Source organism: Ciconia boyciana, chromosome 1 (assembly GCF_034638445.1).
Source record: "Ciconia boyciana chromosome 1, ASM3463844v1, whole genome shotgun sequence".
In the NCBI taxonomy this organism is placed as follows: domain Eukaryota; kingdom Metazoa; phylum Chordata; class Aves; order Ciconiiformes; family Ciconiidae; genus Ciconia; species Ciconia boyciana.
In genome coordinates, this window is record NC_132934.1 from 40,863,860 (window position 1) to 40,889,590 (window position 25,731).

Consider the following 25,731-nt stretch of genomic DNA (forward strand, 5'->3'; position numbering starts at 1 on the left):
ACTGCTCAACTCTGAGAGTCCTCACAGACAAGGCTCCGCTTGGTCTCCTTTTCATTCTGATTTCCCCGTCATATCTGCGTGGCGTCTGTTCTTTCATTTATCGTCTGTGCCGGGGTAGAAGAGTTCAGTTGCACGGCTGCATGCTACGTTAGTTATTCAGAGCACTGATGCTTTATGAAAGCGGCCTGCAGCCATCAGGCAAGAAATTATGTAGGTTTCTAACAGAGGAGAGTCAGATGTCACTGTGCATTCTCCTGTGGGAAGAATAACTAGTTTTATAAAAAGAGCACTGGCCCAGTTTTTGAAAGGTAGAATGAGTGGCAAGGTTTGGTGCCCAAGTATTTCTGAGAAGCTGCACACAAGGGTCAGTTTCATTACTAATCACTTCTTTCTCTTTTTTGTAAAGCCTGTAGACCTTGGGCTGTATCCTGACCATCATGGAAAGCTGAATTTAAGAAGAAAAATTATCTAAAGGTGATAATGGAAACACTGTATGAGATTGGTAAATACAGTCGGTGTAAGTATTTCTTCTTTCTAAGTTTCCCATGTGCTAGGGTCTCCCTGACAATGAGAATGTCCTTTGCTGACAAAACATAACCAGCCCCTGTGCCCTCTGCCATGATCTCCAGGATCAAAACAGGCAAAAATCAATGGAAAATGAAAAATTATTTCTTTGGAGTACTTGTTGGAAAGGGGAAGAAACAAATTAGCAAAAAGAATTCCAGTACTGCAGTTAATCTCAGTCCAAACTTCTGGATTTTTGCTCATATGGAAAGAAAAGAAAAGGAGAGAATACCCATGAGATAGATATTAACACACCAAAATCCTGCTTCTCAGATGTTCGTATGGCAAAGTCTCCCATTCATTGACAGAAGAGACACACATGAAATCATGCAGCATGAGTATAACAAAGCAGAATAAATCCTGAATGCGCCAGGCACCATCCTACCTTTCCTGGAGCCCCACAGGTTTCATTCTGAAAGGAGATGGACTGGCACACAGGGGAGGTTTGAGCTCAGGAACACATTGGCCTTGAGGGTCCACTACAACATTGACAACCTTTGGAGCCTGTTCAGGCTGAACCATGCTGTTGGTGGTCTTATACTCCGACTGAGATGTCTGCAGGGGAAGGGGCGAGAGGTGGATCTCCTGCTTCTTTTCCTTCTCTTGTCTCAGTGACAACTGGATCTTCTCCTTTAATCTGTACAGAACCTACAGAAATAAAGAGGAAAGCCCAATCTCAATTCCCTGGTAAACAAGGCAAGGAAAGTATCACAAATGCTGGGTAAGATTGCTATACGTGGCTTTCGTTCCTAGAAGGTCAGCCACAAGTTGTATTACCTGACGTTTCCCACAACAGAATAAATATTTCCATTACATAAACCACAGTGTATACACGTGGGCGGTAGGGATTTTAACAGTTCTCATTGTGAGCCAGTAATTATTTGTAATACCAGCAGCTGTATTATTAAAGGGGCAAATAACACAGAATGGAAAAGTTACAAAAGACACTGTGAAGAAGGAAATACTGATAGAGTAATTGTAGAAAAGTTTGTAAGAATTTTAACACAAGAGAGACAATGGCATAAAATAAAATAGATGCTTATGATATATCCAGGTACATGTCTCTAATTATAGCAGCCTCAATTTGTTTTAGAGCAGATGTTCTTAAAAGCTCTTACTCATTTTGCATGGAGCTGATGGTTGAACAGAGTAACTTTACTAGGCCACTTTTGTAATGATAGGCTGCTACTACTCTGAAATACTCCTCAGGATAAGGATATCCCTCAATATCCTCAGAGAAACATAATCTGTTCTGGAATAAAGCTGAAGTGATGCATGGCCTATGAAGCTATTTAAGCATCTGTTCAGAAAAGTGTGGTTTACAATTAGCAAGACATTGACATCTGAACATTCTGTAACACCAGGATTCTCTGTCCACCTATTGCTTATGAACTTTGATGTCAGATATCTGCAGCAAAAGCTTTTCAGAAGTTGTACTGATCCTCTGCCACCGAACTGCACACTGACGTTGCTGTACACCGGCTTGGCGAGGGCTGGTGGGTAGCATGTGCTCAGTAATGTCACTCCAGAGGAACCTGTGTTACGCTTATTTAACACATCTTATCTCTCTTGAGGGGAATGCAAAAAATGATTTCTGAGCCGTAGTTGTGCCATTTTCAAAATGTGCCTTACAACCTATGAAACTTATGAGAATTACTATTGTAAGTATTGTGTGTGGAGGTGGGTGACAGGCACTTACACAGCTTTTTGAAGGTGTCTGCAGATATCCTTATACCTGCTACTCTGCTTTAACTGTTGCCGTAAAGCATTCAAATTGAATCCTGGTTTGCAAAGCCATAAAGACAAAGCCTAGACAAAAGCATTTTTTCCTCTGCAAGTCAAGAAGCTCTTTGACAGCTGTTGCCCTGCTAGCACCGCATGAAGATCTATCACTTCATAGCTTTCCAGTGAAGACTGGATATATCTGATGGGTTTGTTTTTTCAAGGATTAGCATTAGAGATTTAGCTGGGAACTGACCTAATGTCATTAGCAATACACCCATTAAACAAGACTTAGCTACGTAAACCATCTGTTCATTCAGAAGAGTTTAGAATTAAATTGCATGGATAAGATAAGCTGCTCTTTGCTGTTATTTTGCAGAAAAAACAGCCCTACTATGAAGCAAGGACACAGGTATCAGTAAAGATAAAACAGAGGCTTGAAATATTTTAACCCTCTTTTCCTCCAGTGATTGCTTTGGTCTCATTTGTTCCTGGTAACCCCCAGATATACAGCTCAGACATTCATGGTCATGACAATGTTAACTATACCTTCTTGTCAGTGATATATTTTGACACAGTTTCGTCCCTTGGAGACCTAGGGAATTATGTTTCTGACTTCCAAAAACCTGGATGAGTATTATTTCATATCCTTTTTAATACTCTATTATTAGACCCTAGGAAAAAAGATAGTCTGCCATCAGCAGAATTTGAAAAAAAGCTAAAGAACTACATTTGATCTAATAGCTAACACACTCTCCTCAGAAAATGTGGTCAGGGCCATCATATTTTTAATGAATTCCAGGTGAAAGTCAAACAAAGAGAAATGGGCAAAAAGACAGTGATCAACCTAATCACCAAGCTCTGCAAAGGGAACAACTTAGTTGTACTCATATTTCAAATCAGTTTAAACACATCTGTCGGTATGGATGCAAACAGACATGAAGCCCCTAAATTAGGAAAACTGATGTTTGACTGATACCCCAGAAGATTCATTGTGAGGATAATCGAGAGGCATGGAGCAACTGAACAATATGAAGTACTGTTTTCCAGGACACACCAGGTGGGTCACCTGTAATTTTTTCAGATATTAAGCCTAGGGTTCAAAGCCACAGTCCAAAAGGAAAATAACTCTTCTTTCTGCCTCCTCTTTGACTCAGCTTATATGGGAGAATGGCAGGGTGCTGACAGCATGACAGCCACTCTTTATATTTCTGCTCAGATTTCTGCAAAGGAAAGCTGACATGTTACGCCCTAGCTTGGCCAGTTCGTCCTACCTACCCATTCAAAATATCCGTGGAAACTGCTTTTATTCATCTTCTGAGATTGACAGGAAGTCCCAATGAGATAACTACGTCCCCAGAATGAAGATCTTGGCAATGGTTATGTGGAGCAGTGATACGAAAACTCATCGGCCTAGAGATATTTAGGGCACCCAGGACTGTATAGTAAAATCTCCCAGAAACCATGGAAATTAAGATAGTTCACTCTAATTAAGTGTTCTCTCTAACAAGTACTTATCAACACGTGTGTGAGGCTGTGTGTGTATCTCTGCATGAGCAGAGCTATTGTGCATGTGTACACATGAGAAGAAAATCAGCTAACAAAATTCCCTCAAACCCTGGGGAAGGGATGAAAGAACAAAAATATGACAGATGTTAGTTGTGTTGTTTGATGCATTACTGGGAGGCATTTGGATACCGTGATTTGAAAGCACTATAAAAACTTCTATAGAAGCAGAATAAAAGAATTCAGGCAATCTAGGACTAGTTTATAGACAAATCCCCTAATTTCAAGTTGGCTTAAACACTCCCGCAGTATGATAAAAATGCATACCATTAATTTTGATTTAAATCTTTAAACTGCCAAAAGCTGAAGTTGATAGGCTGATATTAGTTTGTTGTATATATTCTATAGTCAAAGTGCTTTCAGAAGTCCTGCACCACTTTATGAATCCTGAAACTTGTAAGTTTAAGAACAAGAGATAGCTCATGTGAAAATTTGATGCTGGAATGTATTTCTTTGTTATTCAATATTCTTCTTGTTAAAGAAATTCCAAAATACAATCATGAAGCTGAAAAAATATTTATCATTTAAATAACTATCTCCCCAAAACATCAACTGTTCATAACTCATAAAATACCAGAGACAGTAGTAAAAATTTAGATCCTCACAATTTGTTGACAAGGCAAAGTTCATGGAATCATAGGTTCATAGAATAGTTTGGGTCGGAAAGGACCTTTAAAGATCACCAAGTCCAGCTCCCCTGCCATAAGCAGGGACATCTTTCACAGGTCAGGTTGCTCAAAGTTCATGTCTTTCATTATTTGAAATGAAAAAAAAAACCATTTAGAAAACCTTCTTATCACAACTAGCTACAAATATTTCATAATCTGAAGGTGATAATTCCAGACTACTCAACAGATATTTATACGTACATATTAAAAAAAAAAAAGAATATGCAAACATACTGTTTTATTAAAATGGGCAAAATTAGCAAGAAATATGATAGCAAATAATTTAAGCCACTGTCAAATATTGTGTTATTTAGTAAATTTGGTGATGGCTCAGTTATTTCTCTATCTATGTAAAATAAAAAATACAGAGACCTATTTTACACATATGAGTGTTAAAATATTTATTCTTACTCAGCACTTTGCTTGGAAAACTTTATAAATGGTGTACGATGTTCCCAGTGGAAGTGAGCCCATGGTCAGCCCATGATGAGGATAGCAATGAGCTGTGTGTTGGCTTCCACATATGATGAATCACTCCTGGGTGCAAGAAGTTCCCATACCACGACAACAAGGACTAGCTGAGTAAATACATAAAACGACCTCAGAGGTACAATTTACAAGTCTGGATTTAGCTCATGCACTGCTGTATTACACTGTTTAGCAATACTCTGCACTGCAGATTTTTATGTATAGAGGCCAGATATTTGTTAAATTCCAGCCAAGCATTAAGAAGCCTAAAAGCTGTTAAAGCACAGTGCGCTCTCAGTGCAGGGAAGCATCATGAGTTGTAAAACCCAGTTAAGAGACAAGGCTGCAGGTTTTACTATTTCTGTAGACATTACACAGAACAAAGCAATAACACTGACTATTCAGCTGCCTTACACTGAGCACTGTTGATCAGCATAATCATCGCTTAAAGTACTTCCTACTCCACACTTTAAAGGACACTTCCAAGCCATCTACAGATGCAGGCTAAGCTTTCTGCTTTTGGACTCTCTAAACTACAAATAACCACCTATGGACAAACAGGTGCCTGCCCTGTAACTTTAAAAAAGAGGCCGCATTTTGGTGGTCTCATATGGTTGCTACAGCCAAAGCTACTTAGGATGAGCCCTAATGCTTTATGCTAAAGCTGAATGGTCTGATAGACTGCAATGGCTGAATTTGAAATACTGAATTCCCACTTTTCATAAATCTGCCACTCTGACACATAAAGTGGGATGAAAAACAATGTGAGCTGTTTGTTAGCCTTATAGGTTGCACGTACTCCGTGTATCAGCAGGTCCTGGCAAAATCTGAGACAGTGTCAATTTACAAAATCTGAACAGTAGCACATGTAAGGATACAGGTTGGAGCTGGGAGGGGACAGAAAGGGGAATGCCTGCAGAAAAGACCACAGCATCATAGTAAATCCATCTGGAAGGGAGTTCAAGGAATCTACTAGTATTTACCTCTACCCTAACTCCAGATCAGCTACACCCAAACTATTCCTGACAGATGCTTGCCTAAAACCTTAATGGGTGAAAACTCCCAAGCTTCCCCAAGCAATGCACTCCAGGGTCTAGTGACCCATGCGACAACAAAGTTATTTCTAATGAGTCAGCCAAATCACCCTTTCAAAAAATTTGCTTCTTTTCCAATCCCCAGTGGAGAAAGTATTATCTTCTTCCTTATCAAAGCCTTTGAATTCTTTCCTTGTTTGAGAACTATCATGTTTCTCCTTGCTCTTCTTTTCTCTGTCATAAATAAACCAAAATATTTCATGTCTTCTGTATCTCTGATCACTCTTGTATCTCCTCCCTACTATAATTGCCTGACATTTTTCACAAGTGTGGTACCCGAAAGAGACCACAGAGAATGAGTAAGACACAATACTATAACCAAATTACTACCAGAGCCAAGTTGAATGCAGATCTTAGAGATCATGTCCTCATTTATACATCCCAGGGCAAGAAGTGTATTTTTTGCAACAACATGATGTTACTCATTTACTTCAGTGTGTGCTCTGCAGTACTGATGGAACCTTTCCTACAGAACTGTTGCTTTGCCACATATTCCTACATTGTATTGATGCACATGATTAGAGCTCTTGTCCCTGCTGAGCAGCATTCTTGTTACTTCCCATCTTTTCTCCAGCACCTTAAGAATATTTTAAGTTCTGATGCTGTCCCTCACAATGCTTACCATTCCCAATACTGTCTACACATTCCAAATAATTAATGAAAATATTGTGTAGTACCAGGACAAGGACAGGCAGCATTTTCTATACCCTTCCAGTCAAACAGTCAGTAATGACCAAAATATCTGCTTCTCCAAAGTAAAAAGTTTGAGTAAAAGTTTGTACTTCCAGAGTACCCTCCTATTTTTGAGTGAGATGGCATGAAGAAATGGGGATGACTAGGAAGTAGAAATTATATAAAGCAAAATTTTTGTGAGAAAATAAGTGTCTTTCAAATCTGAGAGAGACTTTAAAAGCTTAAATAAGTTCGTTATAAATGTGATCGTTTATTAATATCTTCAGTTTAAACATTCTTTCCATCTTAAGGTTGTAAGTGGGAAATCCGTCTAGGTTAAAGGAAATTAAATGTGTTTGAAAGCAAAATATCTCAAAAGGCTCCAAGATAATATGTGTTCATAAATGCTGAGAATTGTCACAGAATTCAATAAATCCTTGTATTTATGCACAACAGAAGAAATATACAATTCAGAGAAGGAAAACTATGTGAGATACAACATTGGATAAAATGCAAAAATTACTCTATGAAAGTCAGTGGCGGTGTAGTGTTGTTCATCTTCTGTGTGACCCTTACACATCCCATACTCAGCGTATTAGAAGTATGTCTAATGCCCAGAAACCTGGCCACTGAACTTATACAATGTGAACGGCAAATTTGTTCAAAAATATGACTACTCCTTCATGTACTTAATAGTCATTTCAGTTTAAAATGTGTATGTTCGATACATGAATACGGACACACACTCTAACAACTGTGCATTGACAATACTGTATCAGTGTGGTGTTGTTTTTACTAACCAATAAAACTGAAATACAGGCAGCTAACGTGACTTCAGGGATCCTGGGACCTTAGTAAGAAGGTTGAGAAGTCACCACTCCTGTCACTACACAGTTACTCTGCAGATTTAAGAGCCCATTATTTATTTTTTCAGCTTCCTTCTAGTTACATTCTTCAACTGGACTCAAAATATATCAAGAAATGTGGTTCTTCAAACTCTGGCTTCACAGCATTATGAGAATGACCAACTCCTACCTTGTAGCTGAGTTTTTAAAAGCTTTGAGAAAACACCTCTTATGTAAAGAATGTGTGACTCTATCCTTCAGACTGAGAAAAGCATGAAGTAAAGAACAGCAAAAAAAGGTAAAAAGGAAACTTACCATTAAACAAGTTACTAGAATGACAAAGATGCTGAGAAATATGACAACTGCATAAAATCCTTCTTTGCTCCAGATTTTGTCTGCTTCACGCTGGCCTTGCAAAACATTTTTCTTTTTTAAGCAATAAAACAGAAAGAGGAAGAGAAAAAAGTTACACAGTAGCGTGCGCAGATTAAATAGCTCTCGTCAGGCATTAATCACCCTCCTCAGCTTTGTCACAGTTCACATTCCACAGTACATGGCACTCACTTTGAACGCTGCTATTTGCATACCCACCTCGGCTACGCACCCCGCCTGCACTCTGTGGGTCCGTGTGTGTGCGTGCGACCCAGGGGTCCTAATGCTACGCGAGATGATCTAAGACCTTCTCTGGGGCTGCTGAGATAATCCTCCACCAGGAGTCATGGACTGGTTGAAGGTAAGCAAACAAGACTCGTAGTCTTTCTTGGAAACTACCTGGCTCATCAGGTAAAAGGGCAGCGCTCCTGCGTGGGCTGCGGGAACCGCTCACCCTGCCTCTTTCTCTCTGCTGCTTATCTCCGGCCTCAGCACCCACGCGCCAGCCTCGGGACTGTTTACACTTGACACAGGAGTGAAGAGCAGGTGACTTGCTGGTTTGCCTTCGTGAGCCGGGAAGCCCTGATACTGTCACCTTCAGAGTACACACGAACATATATGAGCATACGTAAAAAATTCTGATTATGCTGAAAGTGATCTCATTATCCGTCTAGCTATAATTCTGATTACGCTTAAAGTAATCTCATTATCTTCGGGTTCCTGCTGATCATACGTTTCTAAAACAGCTGTGCACACTAAAATTTCCAGAACCCTGGGGAACTCCTGGAGATTATGAAATAATAATAATTGTAAAAGCATTTATTTTTGGCTTTATTGCAGTGTGGGGACTTGGCTGGGCTATTAAATTACCAGAATTTCACTATGTTTCCAAATAGAGATTTGGTAGTAGAAACAGGGTGCATGTACCCTCAGTCTAACTGCAATATGTTATTTGGAATAAAGTATGTCATCTTGTGTTTCCGCGACCACAGTTCAGTAGGCATTGCTCTGTCAATTTTCAGCTACTTGCTTTTCTTTTCTTAATTGTGTATTTTCAGTACAGTTGTCAGGCTGAGTAAAAATTACTTTCTTTTAAATTCTGGTTTCCTCTGTAAATGTTCAAGGTCTTGGTGTTTCCCTTTCGCTGAAATTCCTTAATGGCTTTAATTAAACTTCTCGTTTAACTAGTGACTTCTCTTCTCATCTCAAGGTGGCCTTTTTAGCCTCTCTGGGGACACTGTGTAAGAGGACTGGGAGTTTCCCACAGAGGAAAGAGTTCCTTGGTTTAAAGATGAGTGGCTGCTCACTGGACCTGCGTAACTGCAGGGACCCTCTAGCACTTTACACGGATCCTTCATGCTCCAAAGTCTGCTTAGCTACTGATTAGCCTGCTCTTTTTAACAGTTGATATATCAAGCAAACTCCTTGTGTCCATCAGCCTCCCAAACATAGAAAGTCCTGATGAATTCATGTGGAAAGGCTTGCTGAGAAGAAGGAAGGAGATCATGGCCTGGGGAAGAGAGGACAAGCTGACAAAAACCTGCTGCATGCTGGATCCCAATACAGTTTCCATGGTCCTCCTTTCAGCATAGGTTTGTGCCCTGCTGGCTTTGAAAGGGGCAGATTAAAGTCAACGTAAATGCAAGACAATTCACAGATCATACTGCCATAAAATGCAAACATTTAGAGAAGTATTTGGTAGCATGGTTAATTTACAGAGACCTGCTTGCTAAAAAAAAAAGCATGTGTATAACCAGGAGTTGACTGCTTTAGAACTGAAAGCATAATAAAGAAGTTTTCTTTGGAAGTCATAGCCCTAGGGACCAGAATGGAAATCCTTTACCCCCTTCTCCTAAACTACAGAAACAGACCTTGTAAAATTAGTGTATTTGTGTGTGTGTGTGTAATCACGCAGTGTTTCATGGTCTGGGCTTAAAAGTATTGCAGGTATTGATAGTTTAATGAGGTTTATAAGTGTCAGTCTTGTGTTTAGTGAGCAACTTAAAAAACAGGGCTTTCAAAGATGGGCTGGAAATCTTGCCAAATATTTCTGCAAAAATTCTTCCTAGACATATTCAAACAGCGTTGCCACTCTAACGGGGTGCAGCTCTCCGTGCAATCTGCTACCTCAGCACAGCAAGGTTATTTTGCTGTGCTCACGGCACACGACTTGGATCCCAATGCTGGCTCAGAGCCCAAAACTGCAGCTGCTCCGCACTCGGGACTGCTGCTGTTGAGCTCCATGGGAATCCCCCGGTGACAGCAGCAGCTATAAACTATAAACTAAGTATTTGACCCTGGGTAGGTTACCTGATGGCTTTCCGGTGTTTCAGAGCTCTCAGGAGGAAATCTAGATAAAAAGCAGGAGTTGATGGAAAATTGGCCATGCTGACCTTTGTAAGTGAGTAAATGGGGGTTTTTGTACCTCTTCACTGAAAGGACAAATACACTAAAAAGTAAATGAAGAGCTAATAGGACTTTTTGACTCAATGGGTGAGAGACTTTAATTAACTGTAATTCATTAGTGTCACAAAACTTTTTAAATATTTTATAATAGACTTCGTATACATAACTGAAATCTCTATGATGTCTGTCTCATGGTACGTGTGTTCAGGATACATTTTTCCCTGATCTGTCTTTCTAAAAATAAATTTCAAAGAATATTAATGAATGCTTTAAAAAGGGTAAAACAATGTATGCCACAACTTTAACATGTCTCACACACCATTTTGAAACACTGAAGTAGTGCCTTCACCTAACCAAGGAAGTCTCTGCCCCGGATCTAACTGAGCAGTATGCAGGACAGCAGAATCATTGCTTAAGCTGCTCCCTAATGACAGAAGAGGCTGTGACCTGCAGCAACTGAGTCATTTCACACCCACAATAAGGAATTGCTTTCTGAAACGTCAGTGCTGCTCATTCAGAACTTTGTTCCTCGGTCTGGAAGAACTGATAAGAGGGACGGCAACTGCCACGCTCACTACAAATTGTTGACGCCCAGGAAACATAAGATCACAGGATGGCAAAATGCTGTGGAAAAAGCAAAAAAGAGAGGACTTCTGTCCATGACCACGGGCAATGAGCCTCCCACGTGGAGATGTGCTGTGTCTCAATTGACTGATGTTACTCCACATTTCTCCCACTCTGTTGGGAGCCTTTTCCTGCCTGAGACTCCACTAAGACTTTTGGATAGTTTTTCAGGAGTGGGAATGTACCACTGCCATCAGAGGGCAGGAAGATAAACTCAAGCTGAGCTGCAAAAAGCCACAGCTGATAACGGCAGAGGGAATACCACAGCAGGTGGGCTGGCAGGCAAGTTCCAGTAGCTCAGCCACCATCAGGTCCCAGAGCAAACCTGGCTACAGGGAGGAAGGCTCATCATCATGTACATCATCAAGAGCATCATCCCCCAGTGTCTGACGCCATTCCCTAAGGAGTCTCCACAATCAGGTGAGCCATTCAGGCAGAATTAGCCAGGTTAATTTAAACAGTTTAAATTCAACATAATTCAAGGTAGGGAAGAATCAATGTATTCTAAACGATCCCATGGTATCGCTAACCTTACTGAAGAGTGGCTGCACAGGTATCTGCTTTGCTCTGAACTGGAACAAATGTGTTTAGAAAAATGATTTTTTATAGACTTTTTTTTAAAGATGACATTAAAAATCTACCCTGACCTTTCTGGTCTTATTATGGAAACCTAGCGGATTATTTCTACAAACAAATAAAATGAGCAGCCAGCTTTTGATAATAACAAGAGAGACATTGACCTGAAGTAGTGACTGTAAAATCTGTGACTGAAAGCCATCAGGAGCTGCCAGGAAAGGTAAGTCTTCACTGGAAAACAGGTGAATTTGCAATTCGGGTCAGTTAACCCCAATTAGTTCCTTGGGCTGAAACACTAATGAAAGCATGGCAAGCTGTAGTTCTGAGCTCAGAGGAAAGCTTCCAGAGAGCTGGGAATCAAACTTAAGATCAAAAAGGGTTCACTGAAGTTCACACTGAGTTGCTTTGCTTTTTCTGCTATTTTAACTATGTTAGCTAAGGCAGGTTAGGAAAGTCTGACAAGAAATCACTTCCAGTCCCAGTGAAAACATGCAGGAACATGGGTGACCTCTCAGACTCCCAGGACACTGGATAATAGCTTCTTAACATCTCCCACGACAAAGCCTCCCCAAAGACTCTACCTCACATGCGCGTGTGATAAAGTGTTGTGATTTCATGTCAAAGTTGGCAGGTCTGCAGGGCTCCTGTCCCTGTTGCGGTGCTCTGCTTGCACCCATGCAGGTGTAATGCTATGTCTGCCTTGCATGATCACAGGAGCACGTCCTTGTGCTCTGCTTTTTTCCCAGGTGCCTCCGTCGGTCTAGGCTGTTGTAATTTCTAAGCTATTGGTTTTGATTACTTGTCCTTACAATGACTTACGGTTTCTGTATGCTTTAAGTGCATGATTGGTTCCTTTGATTTCTTCTCTAAGAAGTTAATATCACAGACTTCAAAGGCAACCAACAGAAGCCTTGTGCAAGGAGGCTGTAATGGTACCTTTTGGGATTGCATAATTTTGGCATGAACTCTGGAAAATTCTCCTTTAGTGCCACACCTCCTAGCTGGCAATTAGCTTATCTCTCACAGACAGTAACCCTTATTTTACCTACTGTAACTTCAGTTATTCTTGTCATTCAAACCCACTTCAAGTTCTCTTCTACTCTACTAAGCTCTGAAATCCAACAGTATTTTCTGTTTTCCCTGAGCACAATTTAAAGACATTAGGAAGTCAGGATTCCCACACCATAATAACACGGACTGCCTGAGTTATTGAATTTAGTCCCACCAACAAGCAACAATTCAGTAATTTGTTCTGGGGAAGTCTGCTCCTGGCCCTGCTACACACCATGGAGCAGAACACAATCCTAAATCCCACTTCAGACACAAACTTTAGACCATAATAAAAGAGCAAATGCTACAACTACAACAGGCCATTGGAAGAGACAGGACATATGGAAGGTATTGACATTTCCTTGGATCCCTGAAAGGGCATCGACTCCATCAAATTAAATTTTCACATTCCCACAGGTACACAATCCATTCTACACTTGGCAGCAAAGGACTCCAATGGTTCCTACAGCAAAGGCATATAGGGAATCTGCTCTTTCAGCTACTGCAGAATAAGAAACTAGGATATGAATTTTGAGACAGGCAATTTAATTGAAAATATATCAGTGATTAATGGACCAGCAGATGCGAACTGGCAAATTTTTACTGGAATGAATGGAAATGTAGTTCCAGTCACCTACATCTACTGAGACTTTTGCTGTTTATGGTATCTCATGGCCTGAGACTTTAAGCAGAGAGCTTCAGTTTTCCGCTTGGGTTTTCCTACATAATCTTGGTAAAGTTTCTTAGAACAAGGTAACCTTCCCCACCATTAACCCTCTACAGCTGGGGGTCTAGTTCAAGCTAAGCCCTGTTAGAAAGAGTCAACCAAGCAATCTCAGGGGAGGTATCATCTCAGAGATGGGATGAACTGCCCGCTGCTGGAGGTAATTCTGTCTTTCTGTTTACTGTAGAGAGAGCTGGCAGACTTTCAAGCCTTAGGCAGCTAATACTGAAATAGGCAGCTAAAAAAGGAGACAAATTCCAGCCCTAACACCTCTGTGTCAGCTACTCACCTAGAAAGATGAGGATTATGCTTCCTTTCTGCACAGATGCACTGTGAGTGTGCATACCATACTGGTTGTGAAGCATTCAGGCTTTTTGTTGGAAGACTGTACAATTTATTAGCTCATGAATTAATTAGGATTGATAGTTCAGGAATAAATGGGCCAAGTAATGTGTCAAAGCTATGTAAAGCTTTGTGTAACTATATCTTCCTTCAAAGATTTGCCTGTTTTTATTTTCTTTGCTGTTATTTTGTTTGGCACAATTTGTTCTTAGAGCAAGTTGAGAGAAGAGTAAATAACTGGTTAGTAGTTGAGCAAGTAAAGATTATATGTTGTTGTCTTTTAGCTGTTGTTTTCTGTGAAGTCTTACACATGTAAACAATTTATCGAGATCCAAACAGAATACCTATTAGTGTAAAGCTGCGTGATTTTTTCAGGATCAGGGCCTTAGCTGTATAATCTGTTAGCAACTGACATATTAAAATAATCTCTTGTTTCTCCAACGGTATTAGAAGGAGTTAGAGTCTGCATAACTTTCATTCTAATAATCCTTTTCTAAATGATTCCATCTGGTTGTCTACATTTTTTTTCCAGAGAGAAAATTAAAATATCTGAGCACTCCAGATTATTGAAATGTATCTAACATAGATGAGATCTTGAGTTCAGCACTGTGTTTTCTTCCAGCATCTCTTCATAGCTTGATGCCATTTCTCCATTCATCTATTATTCATATATGTTCTTGTCCAACGTCTACCTGAAGTGTTATTTGTAACTGAAGTACTTGGAACAGATAATTGCATCTATCACAACCGTCAGTCTCATATGCTTCAGTAACAAAGAAAATTCTGACCTAAAGGAAGCTTAGCCCAGGTTGCTGATGGGCGATAATAAAGACCTGATTTGATCTTTGGACAGCACTGCTTGGCTTCGTTTTGTATTAGAACAGCTAAAACCTGAGAATCCGCTCATTATCATAGTGGCAGGCTGCTGTAGAAGAGCATGTAAAATTGCATTAAACTGGCCTTGTTTTTATATTTCATTTTTTGTACGAAACACATCTTCCAGATTCTTAAACAGAGTTAGAATACTTAAAATGAGCAAAAGCATTTCTAATCAGTAGAAATATAGGTGAACATAACAGCTAGTACTAACTCAGCAATGGCTCAAACATAGGCTTGGATGTAAAAACACCAGAACTCTTTACCCATAGGTGGAAACACAGCTCATCAGAACCTCTCCTTTTTTTCCACTTTTTTGGACATAGACACCTCCTCTGTCAAAATGTGAGCTTCCATGGAAAATGCTCATTCTTGATAAGACGTTTGAAGTTATTCGGACCTCACACTGAATTCTGAGGGTCTTTATATGTAGGTAAGGGCTTCTAAGACACTAAATAAATGCAATGTGATGTGACCATGTCCACGAGCTCAGTGATTTCCTTTCCTAAAGGCCTTTGCTTTTTTTCATTTGCTGTGCATAGCTCAAGTGGGCAGTTCAGAATCTCGCTGGTAATGTCTGGGACATCTCGCTGGTAATGTCTGGGACATTGTGGAGATGGCAGTGCAGTCTCTGCTTTGAAATAGATTTTTTTTTCCCCCCCAAAATGGATGTAGTCATACAAATAACAGCTACAAGTTTTATTTTTGCCCTCTTTTTGGAGCAGGTAAACAAAACAAATCTCTCACTTCTCCTGAGAATAGAAAGAAGCATGGGTACAACGTACAAATTCAGTTTTTCAAAATCATGTCGGACACAAGTTACACAGGTAGTGATGCTCACATCTGACATCTGCATTTCATTTATCTCTCTACGGAAATTGTTACACCTGCCGACCTGCATTAATAGACCAAATAGTCCTTAGGCCCTCTTCCTTTAAGGCAATTGATGCATGTGTAGGATCTGAAGTCTGATTTCAATGGTAGCCTAGCTGTGTGAGGAGGACCTGGATATTAATGCTTAAATAGCCTAATGAAGCACTATTAAAGTAATTTAACAGGGCTAGCTGTATAATTGCCTTACAGCCATAATGCCATCTTAGCTTATACATTTCCTGCCTCATGCTTGAGAACCTCAGCCTGAAAACTACCAGGGATGTAACAACTGCCTAATCTGTAACAAACTACAGGTTAGAAAATTGATAACCAACCTCAGGCGAGACCTCTGTTATTCCAAACTGAGATAAACTCTGATGCAAAATGTTGATATTAAGGGAACGCAGCACTTCTTCAGATGGGAGCGCCTCAGAAATTCCTGGCTTTCTGTTCAGTGGGGACACAAACAGTTCCACACAGTTCTTCTTCCCCTAGGAAAATAAAAAAAATGCAGAATCATAGGAAGGGTCTGAGATTAGATAATCTCTGCTGTCTATAGATTGTAACTATAATTCCAAAAGCAAAAGCATGGAATATAAAGGCTGCAACCTGCTTTGTGAGGAGAGTATACCTATTCCCTGACTCCTTAAATCCCATCTGACTGTGCAAGAAAATGCAAATACCATACGTGGGCACGTGTGCTTTGTCTCGTTCACTGTTGACAAGGTACCCTCTTCCTGGGTCTAGTACCATTAAACAAGACAGGTCAATGTAACATGGTGAGGGGAGGAGACATGGGATGGGGTCAAGGGCAAAGTGCCAGCAGGGATTTTAGCAGATAGTTCATCTGATCCGAGCTGAAATGCAGCCCTGTTTTAGAAGGTGGTCCTTAGACAGGAATGCTTAGTATAATGCTGTGGTATTTTGGCACTGCTTTCTAATCCTGTGCCAACACATTGCAGACACATACCGCAATGAAGTATGAAGTCCTTTTAGTCGACTGCAGGGCAACTCCTTAAAATGGCACAACAAAATGAAAGGACCAGAAAAGTTTTGCTTATGTCAATGGGTAAGCTGAGAATGCCTACTCTCCCATCTATTAATTCCTGCCCTGGTGTCTTTGATGCAGTCCTGGTAGCCCAAGGGGTGATGTATTAGAGATGTCAATGATGCTCACTCTGTCACAAGGAAGCAAAAGGAGAGAGTGCCAAAGAGTTCCTCTGGTTGTGATAGACTAGAACAGCACCTGAGACCACTGCTCCAGATGGTGCTGATGTCCACACAGGGTGTGGGAACCCGGGTTCCCCAGGGCTATGGCCAACTTAGCTGAGGCTGGGATGTACAGTCCAGACCTGGGGGTGCCACGCATGTAAGGTAAGCATGGAACTACTACCTGCATTGCTGCCTGCGCAGGCAAGAACCTCACTGGTCTGGTTATTTGCTATTCATAGTTGTGGGATGGGAGAGATCAAACTGGGATAATCCTGATTTCCTCCTGCCTCCTTCCCCTCACCTTGAATATACATCATTATCTTTACTGAAGAAAAAGACATCTTGTGCTATTCTTAAAATATCTAGTTTTGCATTCAGAAGTAGAGCTGCACAGAAAAGGACTTTTTCAAATATGTTTACCCTAAATCTGCCCTCTGTGCTCTCACATGTGCCGCTGGTCCATCTGCTCGATAAGATTGGTAAGGATATTGGCTACTGGTGGGACTGGGCATTTTTCAGTGGGACTATTCAGACTAGCAGGGTGATAAGGAGTGAAAACAGACCTACCGGTCTGGAGTGTGAGTTCAAGGCAAAGACTTTTGTCAAGCTGAAGAAGCTGATCTGAGGCTACTCGGTCTCTGACATGGGTAGGTGGTGGTTCTGGGTGTAGGTGGCAGGCACAAGGCAAGGCTTGGTGAGGATGCAGTATTCATAGTATTTTCTGCCTCCTCTGTTTAGGATTTCCTCTGCCCATTAAAAGGCCTTTATGGGAGGAAGGTTTACTGGAAAGGTTACGGAGACACTGGAAGTGCCCAGTTAATATTTCCTGGCACACTGTATGTTGTTATATGTAAGAGGCTAGCAGGCCCTCTGCTCTCCCTTTGCCCAACCACACCCTGGCTGCTAGGCTCCTGATCAGTTCTGGGAGCTGCTCACTTGGGAGGGAGTCCGCTTACCTCACTTCTGTCATCTAAACTATCTCCAAAGTCAGTGGAGAGAGACTGACATCTCCAGAGAATGATTTAATCCATCCTAAAATAATCAGGATCTCAAAGCCTCTCTTCCTCCAGTTACCGTTCTCTATATTGCTTTTACAGGGAACCTAGATGAGTAGCTTAGACTAAGCTGAAGTTGGGTGAGATGAATTTTGATGTGCGCTGATTGCTTGCCAGCACTCTGCATGAGAGGAACTGTCTCATGTTAGAAAGATGGGAAGTGGGAATAATGTCTCCTAAGATGTATTCTTCTTCCTGGTGAATTTTGACTTTCTCTGTGTGATTTTTAGAGCAAATAGGGTAAAATTTTGTGTTCTTTCTTACATCATTAAAAGATTAACTCATAGCAGACTTTTACAGATGTTGAGAAGACTAATTAATTAATAGTACTTACTGTATTCTGAGCTATATGCAGGTGCAAAATGACATTATCTCTTCCCTTAGGTCACAAATGAGAGGAGAAAGGGAAAAGCTATGGAGCCAGTAGGAAAATAAACAGCATATTTCTTCTGCTTAGTTACATAATTTCCACAGACCATAGTGCAAAAGCTACTAAGTGACTTAGTATGTTGAAATAGGCATCCCGAACTCGGGAACGTTTCTCATTTAATTGTGCTTTTCTCTGAATATGTCTTTCAACCTTTCATTCTGGTTAATGCAGAGGACAAAGGAGATTTAGCATCACTTGTCAGGAATGAGTGACATCCCTGGCGAACATGAAAAGGGCTGCATTGCATTCCTACTTATCCTTTCCGCTGTACTTCTTGTGTGATCCTTTCTCACAGAGACATTATTTGAAGGAGTTTTTGATGTATACAATCCTATCAAACTATCAAGGCAGGAAATACTTTTATGCTGAACCTGTCAGTTTTCTTCCCTAATATTCAACCTGCATGTAGAATAAAATAAAATAACTCTTCTTCCCTTTGCAATGTGAATTGTATGCTAGCAATACACACAGGATGTTGTGGGGTTTTTTGTTTCATGGCAAAACTGTCATAAAAAGACCACAGTGTTAAGAATGTATGCTCTTAACCATACAGAGAAAGGCGTACAATGACAATTGCTTTTAAAAAGTCTTTGTTGCTAGAAGCAAATTTGTCATCATCTTTTGCAAATATGATACCATAGTCTCTACAAGATAATTTCTGAGCATAGATTGTCATAGCTGAATAGCAAAACATGAATATTAATATTGTGAGAAGACATTTAATTTACTAATGGAAAGTCTGAGGATAAATTGTGAAGATGCGTTCGAAAGGCAGAATCACATGTATTTTTTGAGCAATATTCAACCTTTGAGAAACAAAACATGAATAAGTGTCTCATAATGAATGTGCTATAGAACTGCATTGGAATGAAAACTAAGGGATAAGCAATCTGCTTATGAATAGGACACAAAAGAGATTTATCTGACTTAATTTTTCTCTAGACTATAGCTGAGAATGGTTTCCTTTCAAAAGAAAATTTAAATCATTTTGTAATAGAGATCTATTTTTCTGTAGTGCAGTTTAAAAAAATATTGGAAAAAAGTATTTTTCTGTCCTATTTTATTGCACTTTTCCATAATGACAGGAAAATAAATTTAAGAGAATTCAAAATAACCAGGTAATTTTTATTATACACAGCCCTTTGATACTTACAATGAGCCTGTTGATATGAACTTGCTGAGGTAACAGTCCCAGTGCTGCTGCTACTCCTTGGCGAAATATCCGAAGCAATGTGATATTCAGCTTGTTTACATCCATTTGCAGTGTCTGAAAAACAAAACCAGTTCAAATGAACTCCTGGCTCAACATATTCAGTTCTCAAGATGACTGATCTCAGGGACTCTTCGCTAATTGTTTTTTTCCCAGAATGGTAATCTGTGCAATCTAATTGCATCGTAATAAAGAACACATCCAAAGGAAAATTTAAGCATCTTAAATGCTGCTCGTTAGCAAAGTACCACCTTTCCTCAACTGCATTCAAAATAGGTTCCAGAGGTTTTTGGCTAAATTCCTTGGACAAGTCACAGTGTTCAAGATAACACAATTACTACATTAAAAATGAAAGTCAAGCATTAAACATCAATTCACCTTTAAAGAATGAGATGTTGGATTTACACAATGAAGATTTGCTTTGAATATTATCTTAGCATTTCTCCCTGCAGGTGAAGAATGAGTCAGACATAGTGAAATTATACAATTTTAGTTTTGATTAGCTGTTTCTGAGATCAAAAAAGAAACATTCTGGATACATTCCACATGCTTGAATTTCCTAAAACTTCCTCATGTGAGTCAGAGAAGGCTATTAATTCTCAGCAGAGACCAACCATATCACTGAAGCATTTTCTTTCTCTGTGTCAGAATCATAGTGAAATTTAAATGTTTCTTCAAGTTCAAATCCTTCCTGTGAAGTCAGTGGAATTTTACTCAGGAAATAATTTAGGTTCAAATCTTCTGTTTCCAAGAAGACCCAGATATGGGGTCTTCACATGACGCCTGGTGGCCAATACTTCCGTGTGGTCCTTCGGGGTCCCTTTCTTTGCTTCCATATCCCCTTTGCAGACAATATGTAGTGGAGAAGGGAGTGAAGAAGAGTATGTCAGATGGTCCCAGAAGGCTTCCAATGTTTCTGGCAACTTCTGACTTAGGAGGTTAGTAAGTTCTGACTGACCGAGTTGACTTGAGCTGAAAAAGATTTTTTATTTTAAACTTTCTACTTAAAGCCATAGACCAGCTTGCTGCTTGGAGGATCCAAGCAAGTATTCTTCCTTCCTAACCAGAGCTGCATAAAGATAACCAAATATCCATGGGTCAGACATCACATTGGGAATACGGTTATGGTCTAGAAAGAAAGGCAACTTTTTTCTCAAAGAAAAACAGCATCATGCATTTTGACTGTTGTTCTTTTTTTATAAGTAAGTATTTGTAAGCTATGATGTAAAACCATAAAATATTTGCTTTCCTTTTCCACTGGCAATTTGATTTTTCCATCAGTACTGAGTGTTTTTCAAATTTTTCCACTTTTTCTCATTTTTTTACACTAATGGGATTGTCAGGCCTTGATGTATCAACTGAGATCTGCTCTTACCACACAGTTGAGCTTTAATTCAGCTGGAAGTGTTATAGGATTCTTCAATTTAAATTACTGTTTCTACCCATTTTCAAAATGCAAAATCTTCTTCTCTTTGCTTCTTCTTGAATTAGACAGACATCTTGAGTGGCCACAAAACTGTTCCAGCTTTGTCACTGAAACAGAGAAATGTCTTGGGAGGGGAGACAGGGAGATCTAACAGATCCGAGCACCATTTATTCTCATTCCTCAGACTGGCTCGCTCTGGCCACGGCGCACCTGAGCAATACAGCAGACAAGAATTGGTTTGGAGCTGCAAAGCCGTCACTACACTGAAAGCTGACAGCCTGGTCTGAGGATCCTGGGTAAATGAGAAAGGGATTTGTTGCTGAAATAGGAAGGCTGTCGTGAGGGTCCCTAGAGATCCATCGGGACGGTATAAAGAGCGCAAAACTGCTTGTCTAAGTCAGTGACCCTGAGTTATGGGGTTAATGCTAACTGTTGTTACTGAGCAAAATTAGCAGGCATAAAATCAAAATACATTCACTTAAACATACTTGAGCTGGGGATCGGATCACATTAAATGTTAAATAGTGTGTTAAGAGCTCACCGATAAAGACACAGAAATGAAACAGCCAGAAAAATATCCAGCTTCAGATGAAATAGAAGATCTTAAACAGCCTGTAAGGAGGTAATAAATTCTTACAGATTTAGTATGCTGGGATTGTGGTTCATCACATCCAGGGACAATAAAACGTGGTGAAACTCCATTATCTTCAGGAGAGTCACATTTCCTTCTACCACATCAGAATTTGGTCCACCGTGTCCTATAATAAATAGTCATAAAAGGCTGCACAGTGTGTGTGTCTCTCTAACAGCTATATCTATATTGTCCTTGGTGATTCTGGGGGAAGCCTGAAGATGACAGCACTCACTCTGTCGGTCTGGCAACAGCCTGCTTAGAAAGCTCACCTGTCCTTGCAGCTGGAGATTTCAGGACCGTTTTAGGAAACTTCCTAAGTGGGTGGGAAGAAATTTGCCCATAAGCCTCATCTCACGGTGCTTCTTGTGCAGCAATAAAGATTTTTTTGTCACTATTCATCCAAAAAACCCCCAAGAAGTATCTGAGGAAGAAAAAGCTCACATTTTTTATAAGAACCTTGCCTTGCTGTCCATTGAAGGAATCTGCTTCTCAGTTGCTGGTGTCAGTGGGAAGCTTAGTTCCTTATAGTAAAAATTAAGTAAGAGTAACACAGGTCACCTTTTTCTACATCAGGCGGCACAAGAGAGTGTATTTGCCTCTTCCTATCAAGAGGAAAGTTAGCAGTCCAGAATCTGCCGCTTTAGGAATGGGATTTCTAACTCAATCAGTGAAAGATAATGTATAGAAATGCTTGATGGGACCCCAAGAGCACCTGCTTTAGAGTGAGCAGCACATCACAAATGTGCTCCGTGTTCTCTATTACCCCCTTGTTTATACTGGATTCGTAAAAGCATAAGGCAGGAGTGGACCGGACTGGAGACACATCCAGTTCAGTATCCTGTGGCCTCTGGATGCTTCTGGAAAGTGATAGGAACAGTGCAAGATTATACTCTTTTCCCAAGTTCCTTCTGACAAGATCCAGGCTAATTCATGCCTACTCAGCACTAAAAGGCAATGGGTCTCCTCAATTACATGAATGTTATCATACAATAACCCATACTGACACTATCAAGACCTGGGATGAAGGCAACACTTGGGGGCATTATATTCTCAGGTCTGGGATGTGCCCTCCCGAAGGTGACTGAAATTTAAGTCTGACCTGAGGGTCTGGTACAAAATTGCCTTTCTGTAAATTCCTAACTATGATAATTTTTGTTGAGAAAAGTTAGTCAGAGAAAGAAAAAACAAAAGAAAAAGAAAGAAAGAAGATAGAGAAGAGAAAGAAAAAATAAAGTCCTAACTATTCCTATCAGTAGAAAATTTCTAAAACATTATTAAAATTTTAATATTTTAATGTTATTGTTCCGTTCTGATGGCATGCCTAGATACTGTGTTGACTATAGTCCATAAAGGTAAGAGATTAGGACAGAAAACTGGTAATGGATGAACTGCAAATGCAACAATACCTGTACATTAGACAAACAATATAAACTGTCATTAAGAGAATCACTCCTAGAATGGAAGCCTGTCTGGCCATTTACAGGTTATAATTACACAGATAAAATCATTGTGCACCTGCAATAAAATGTGAAATTAACCCCTATAAAGTAAATCCATAGAAATAAATAAAACAAAGCGTTAGCATAGATACACAAGTTATCTCTTACTGTGTTCCTCTAGTTGCTCCTTTTGCTTTGGGAAAGAAAGGGCTGAAGCATCCCAGTTAGCACTAATCATTTACCCTTTGCTCATCTGTTTATCATGGATTGCAACCTACTCCCCAAGGAATTTACAATTTTGAATCTGCTACCGCTGTTGGCTGACTTGTTGAGCCTAGAGGCGAACACCCTGGAGGACTCATTTCCCTGAGCAATTACCGACCTGGATATTGCAACTGTAGCAACAGTTTCTAGGTTTATCTGATCCAAGCAAAACAGGTAGTTTGAAGGGAAGGAGTTTTCTGCTTGTAGGGGAAAACTTGGGAAGACAGAGTTCCAGAAAAGGAAACTCGGCACAGGAAAGCACCAAAGACCATTCACAACTGAGATCCTTACAGGGGCTTTTTGATAAAGATTTTCATGTTACAGAAAAAAAACCCACCAAAACACAGTTTCTGAAGTAATATGTTTAGGATATTACAATAAATTATAATTTGCCAAGTCAAGTTCTGCTCCTCAAGAAAAATTCAGAGATGCCTGTCTTTCTTATCTTTTCCTTATCATCAGTGATATTCTTTCTGCAATGAGCCTCAAATATACCACTCCTTTTCTATACATTGGTTACTCCCTTCTAAATTCCTCCTGACCTTACCACTACAGGTGTTTTCTCAAACCTCCAGCTAACCTGAATATACAGGAAGAAAAATAATCAACGATGAAGAAGGTTAAAGGTTAAAGTATAAGTCTTCACAATACTTTTATGAACTAAGATTAAAAGTAAATCAGCAAATTATACATACTAGGAATTTTACATCCTTAAGGGCTATTTGGTAAGTTCTATTTTGTGCTAAAACCAAAGAAAGGCAACTCGAAAAATGGAAATAAAAATAATCACCCCTATTTACTTAGACCAAACAAAAGAGAAAGCCCAGAAAAGCGTTGTCTTACCTGCCTGTGCTCCACTTATTTATTTATGATTTAAGAAAATCACCAAAAATGCTATAAAATGTTTTTTTCCCTAAAGCAAATACCGGACTGTGGCCGGGCTGTGGGTCCCTCCATCTGAGCACCCTGCTCCGCTGCCTGCACAGTGACAGTGTCGACAGTTAATTAGTGTCACCGTGTTTCATCTTGCCACCCCCATCAGACAGCCTCAGCTGTACAACCAAAAAGGACGTGTTTATCAGGAGCGAAGGTGAAAGTGTTGGAGTTGTATTTGTACAGCTTGGGTACAGGACTACAAAAAATCTGGCAACAAATTGTGAAAATACCTGCATTTTCTCTTTTCTTCCCCTAAAACACATTAGATTTGCCTTCCTGTTGCCATTCAATGACTTGAGATCACAGCTGCGCTGGACATCAGGTTAGCCCCTTTGACTGGCTCACGTGGCCTGATACACATTCACAGAAGATTTTGGCTCTTATAATATTCTGTGTGTCATGGCTCACAGCAGGTTTAGCATCTCACGTAGTCCACGAATCACACGGGAGCCAGTGTATCCTCAGCTTCTGATGCAGGTCAGCATTATGCAACTAGGACAAAGCATTTTGCCAAGACGAGCCTCCGAAGGCACTTTGCCCTAAACCAAACCGTGTCTGAGGTGGCATTCCCTCCTCTCCCATTTACCTCTCCATCTACAATGCTATTTTCTTCAAGAGGAGAAATCTGCCCTTCTATGAAGTCCCCATTAAACTTCGAATTATGTCTGTAAACTAAGATAAAATTCTCCTGAGTATAAAATCAATTATTCTTGGTGATTAATTAAAGGAGTTTCATGTTTCTGTGTATTAGCAGTTGCCTGCAGTGACCTACTCAAAATTTCATACATAATATATTCCTGCTAAATCAGAGTGTGACTAGAAATATAAATCTTGGGATATTTAAATACTTCTAAGATCAGAGAGCGATTACTGAAAAACTGTGAGGGGAGTCTTGGCTATTCTACAAAACTGTAGTGAAAATCACCTGAAATAGTAGAAAAATCACAGGCATATGTTTGAATTTACAAGAACCAGTGAAAAGCATTGAGAAACGCTCTGGACCTGGAACATGCTTCTGTTTAAGTCACCCATTTGCTAATGAGGAGACACCAAAGCTGCAGAATATGCAAATCTGCCAAACAGTTCCAAACTTCACATGTAGCCTGCAAAAATTTAAGTGTGCTTGTCCAAAGGGCATTTGGGTGATGAGAAAAAGAAATCTAAATTGGTTTCATATAAACATTAAGAAAAAGTGATAGGAATGGGATACTTTGATTGCTTCAGTCCTGATTAGTTCAGGGAAGTTTTGTATATTTGGATGCTGCTTTTCAAGATGTGACATTGTACAACTTCATTCGCATTTTTGCTAGAGAAAAAAACCCCACATCTTTTATGGAAAATCTTTCTTTAAAGTAAGCATAATATTTCCTGGATTTATGCATTTCTTATATAGCATTAAAGAACAATTTTGGCTCTTGATCAATTTTTCATGAAAGCATATACATTTAAATATTTATGCATGTTATGAGCTCTCTGAAAGAAATCAAAGACAGAAGTAACACTAATGGGAACTGCAGGGTTAATCTAATTAGTTAGGACTGCTGTATGGTCTCCCCCATACTGATTTTCAAGTGAATGTTCATTAAAATATGAGAAAATCAAAATTTATAAAAGGAAGCAGTCTTTCACACACTGCAATTAATCCACAGATCTTTTTACCACAGGAAGTTTCTGAGGACAAAA

At 39.9% G+C, this 25,731-nt stretch overlaps 1 protein-coding gene across 1 annotated transcript in view; it reads right to left on the minus strand.

Annotated features, from left to right (window-relative positions):
- PTPRR (protein tyrosine phosphatase receptor type R) overlaps nucleotides 1-25,731 on the minus strand; it is a gene marked incomplete at its 5' end in the record, with an annotated part of 140,143 nt that overhangs the window by 59,539 nt on the left and 54,873 nt on the right. The window contains 4 exons of the mRNA XM_072879256.1: nucleotides 950-1,212; nucleotides 7,915-8,025; nucleotides 15,778-15,933; nucleotides 19,293-19,406. Of these exons, the coding sequence (XP_072735357.1) occupies nucleotides 950-1,212; nucleotides 7,915-8,025; nucleotides 15,778-15,933; nucleotides 19,293-19,406 (644 nt within the window). The remainder of the gene's footprint in view (nucleotides 1-949; nucleotides 1,213-7,914; nucleotides 8,026-15,777; nucleotides 15,934-19,292; nucleotides 19,407-25,731) is intronic.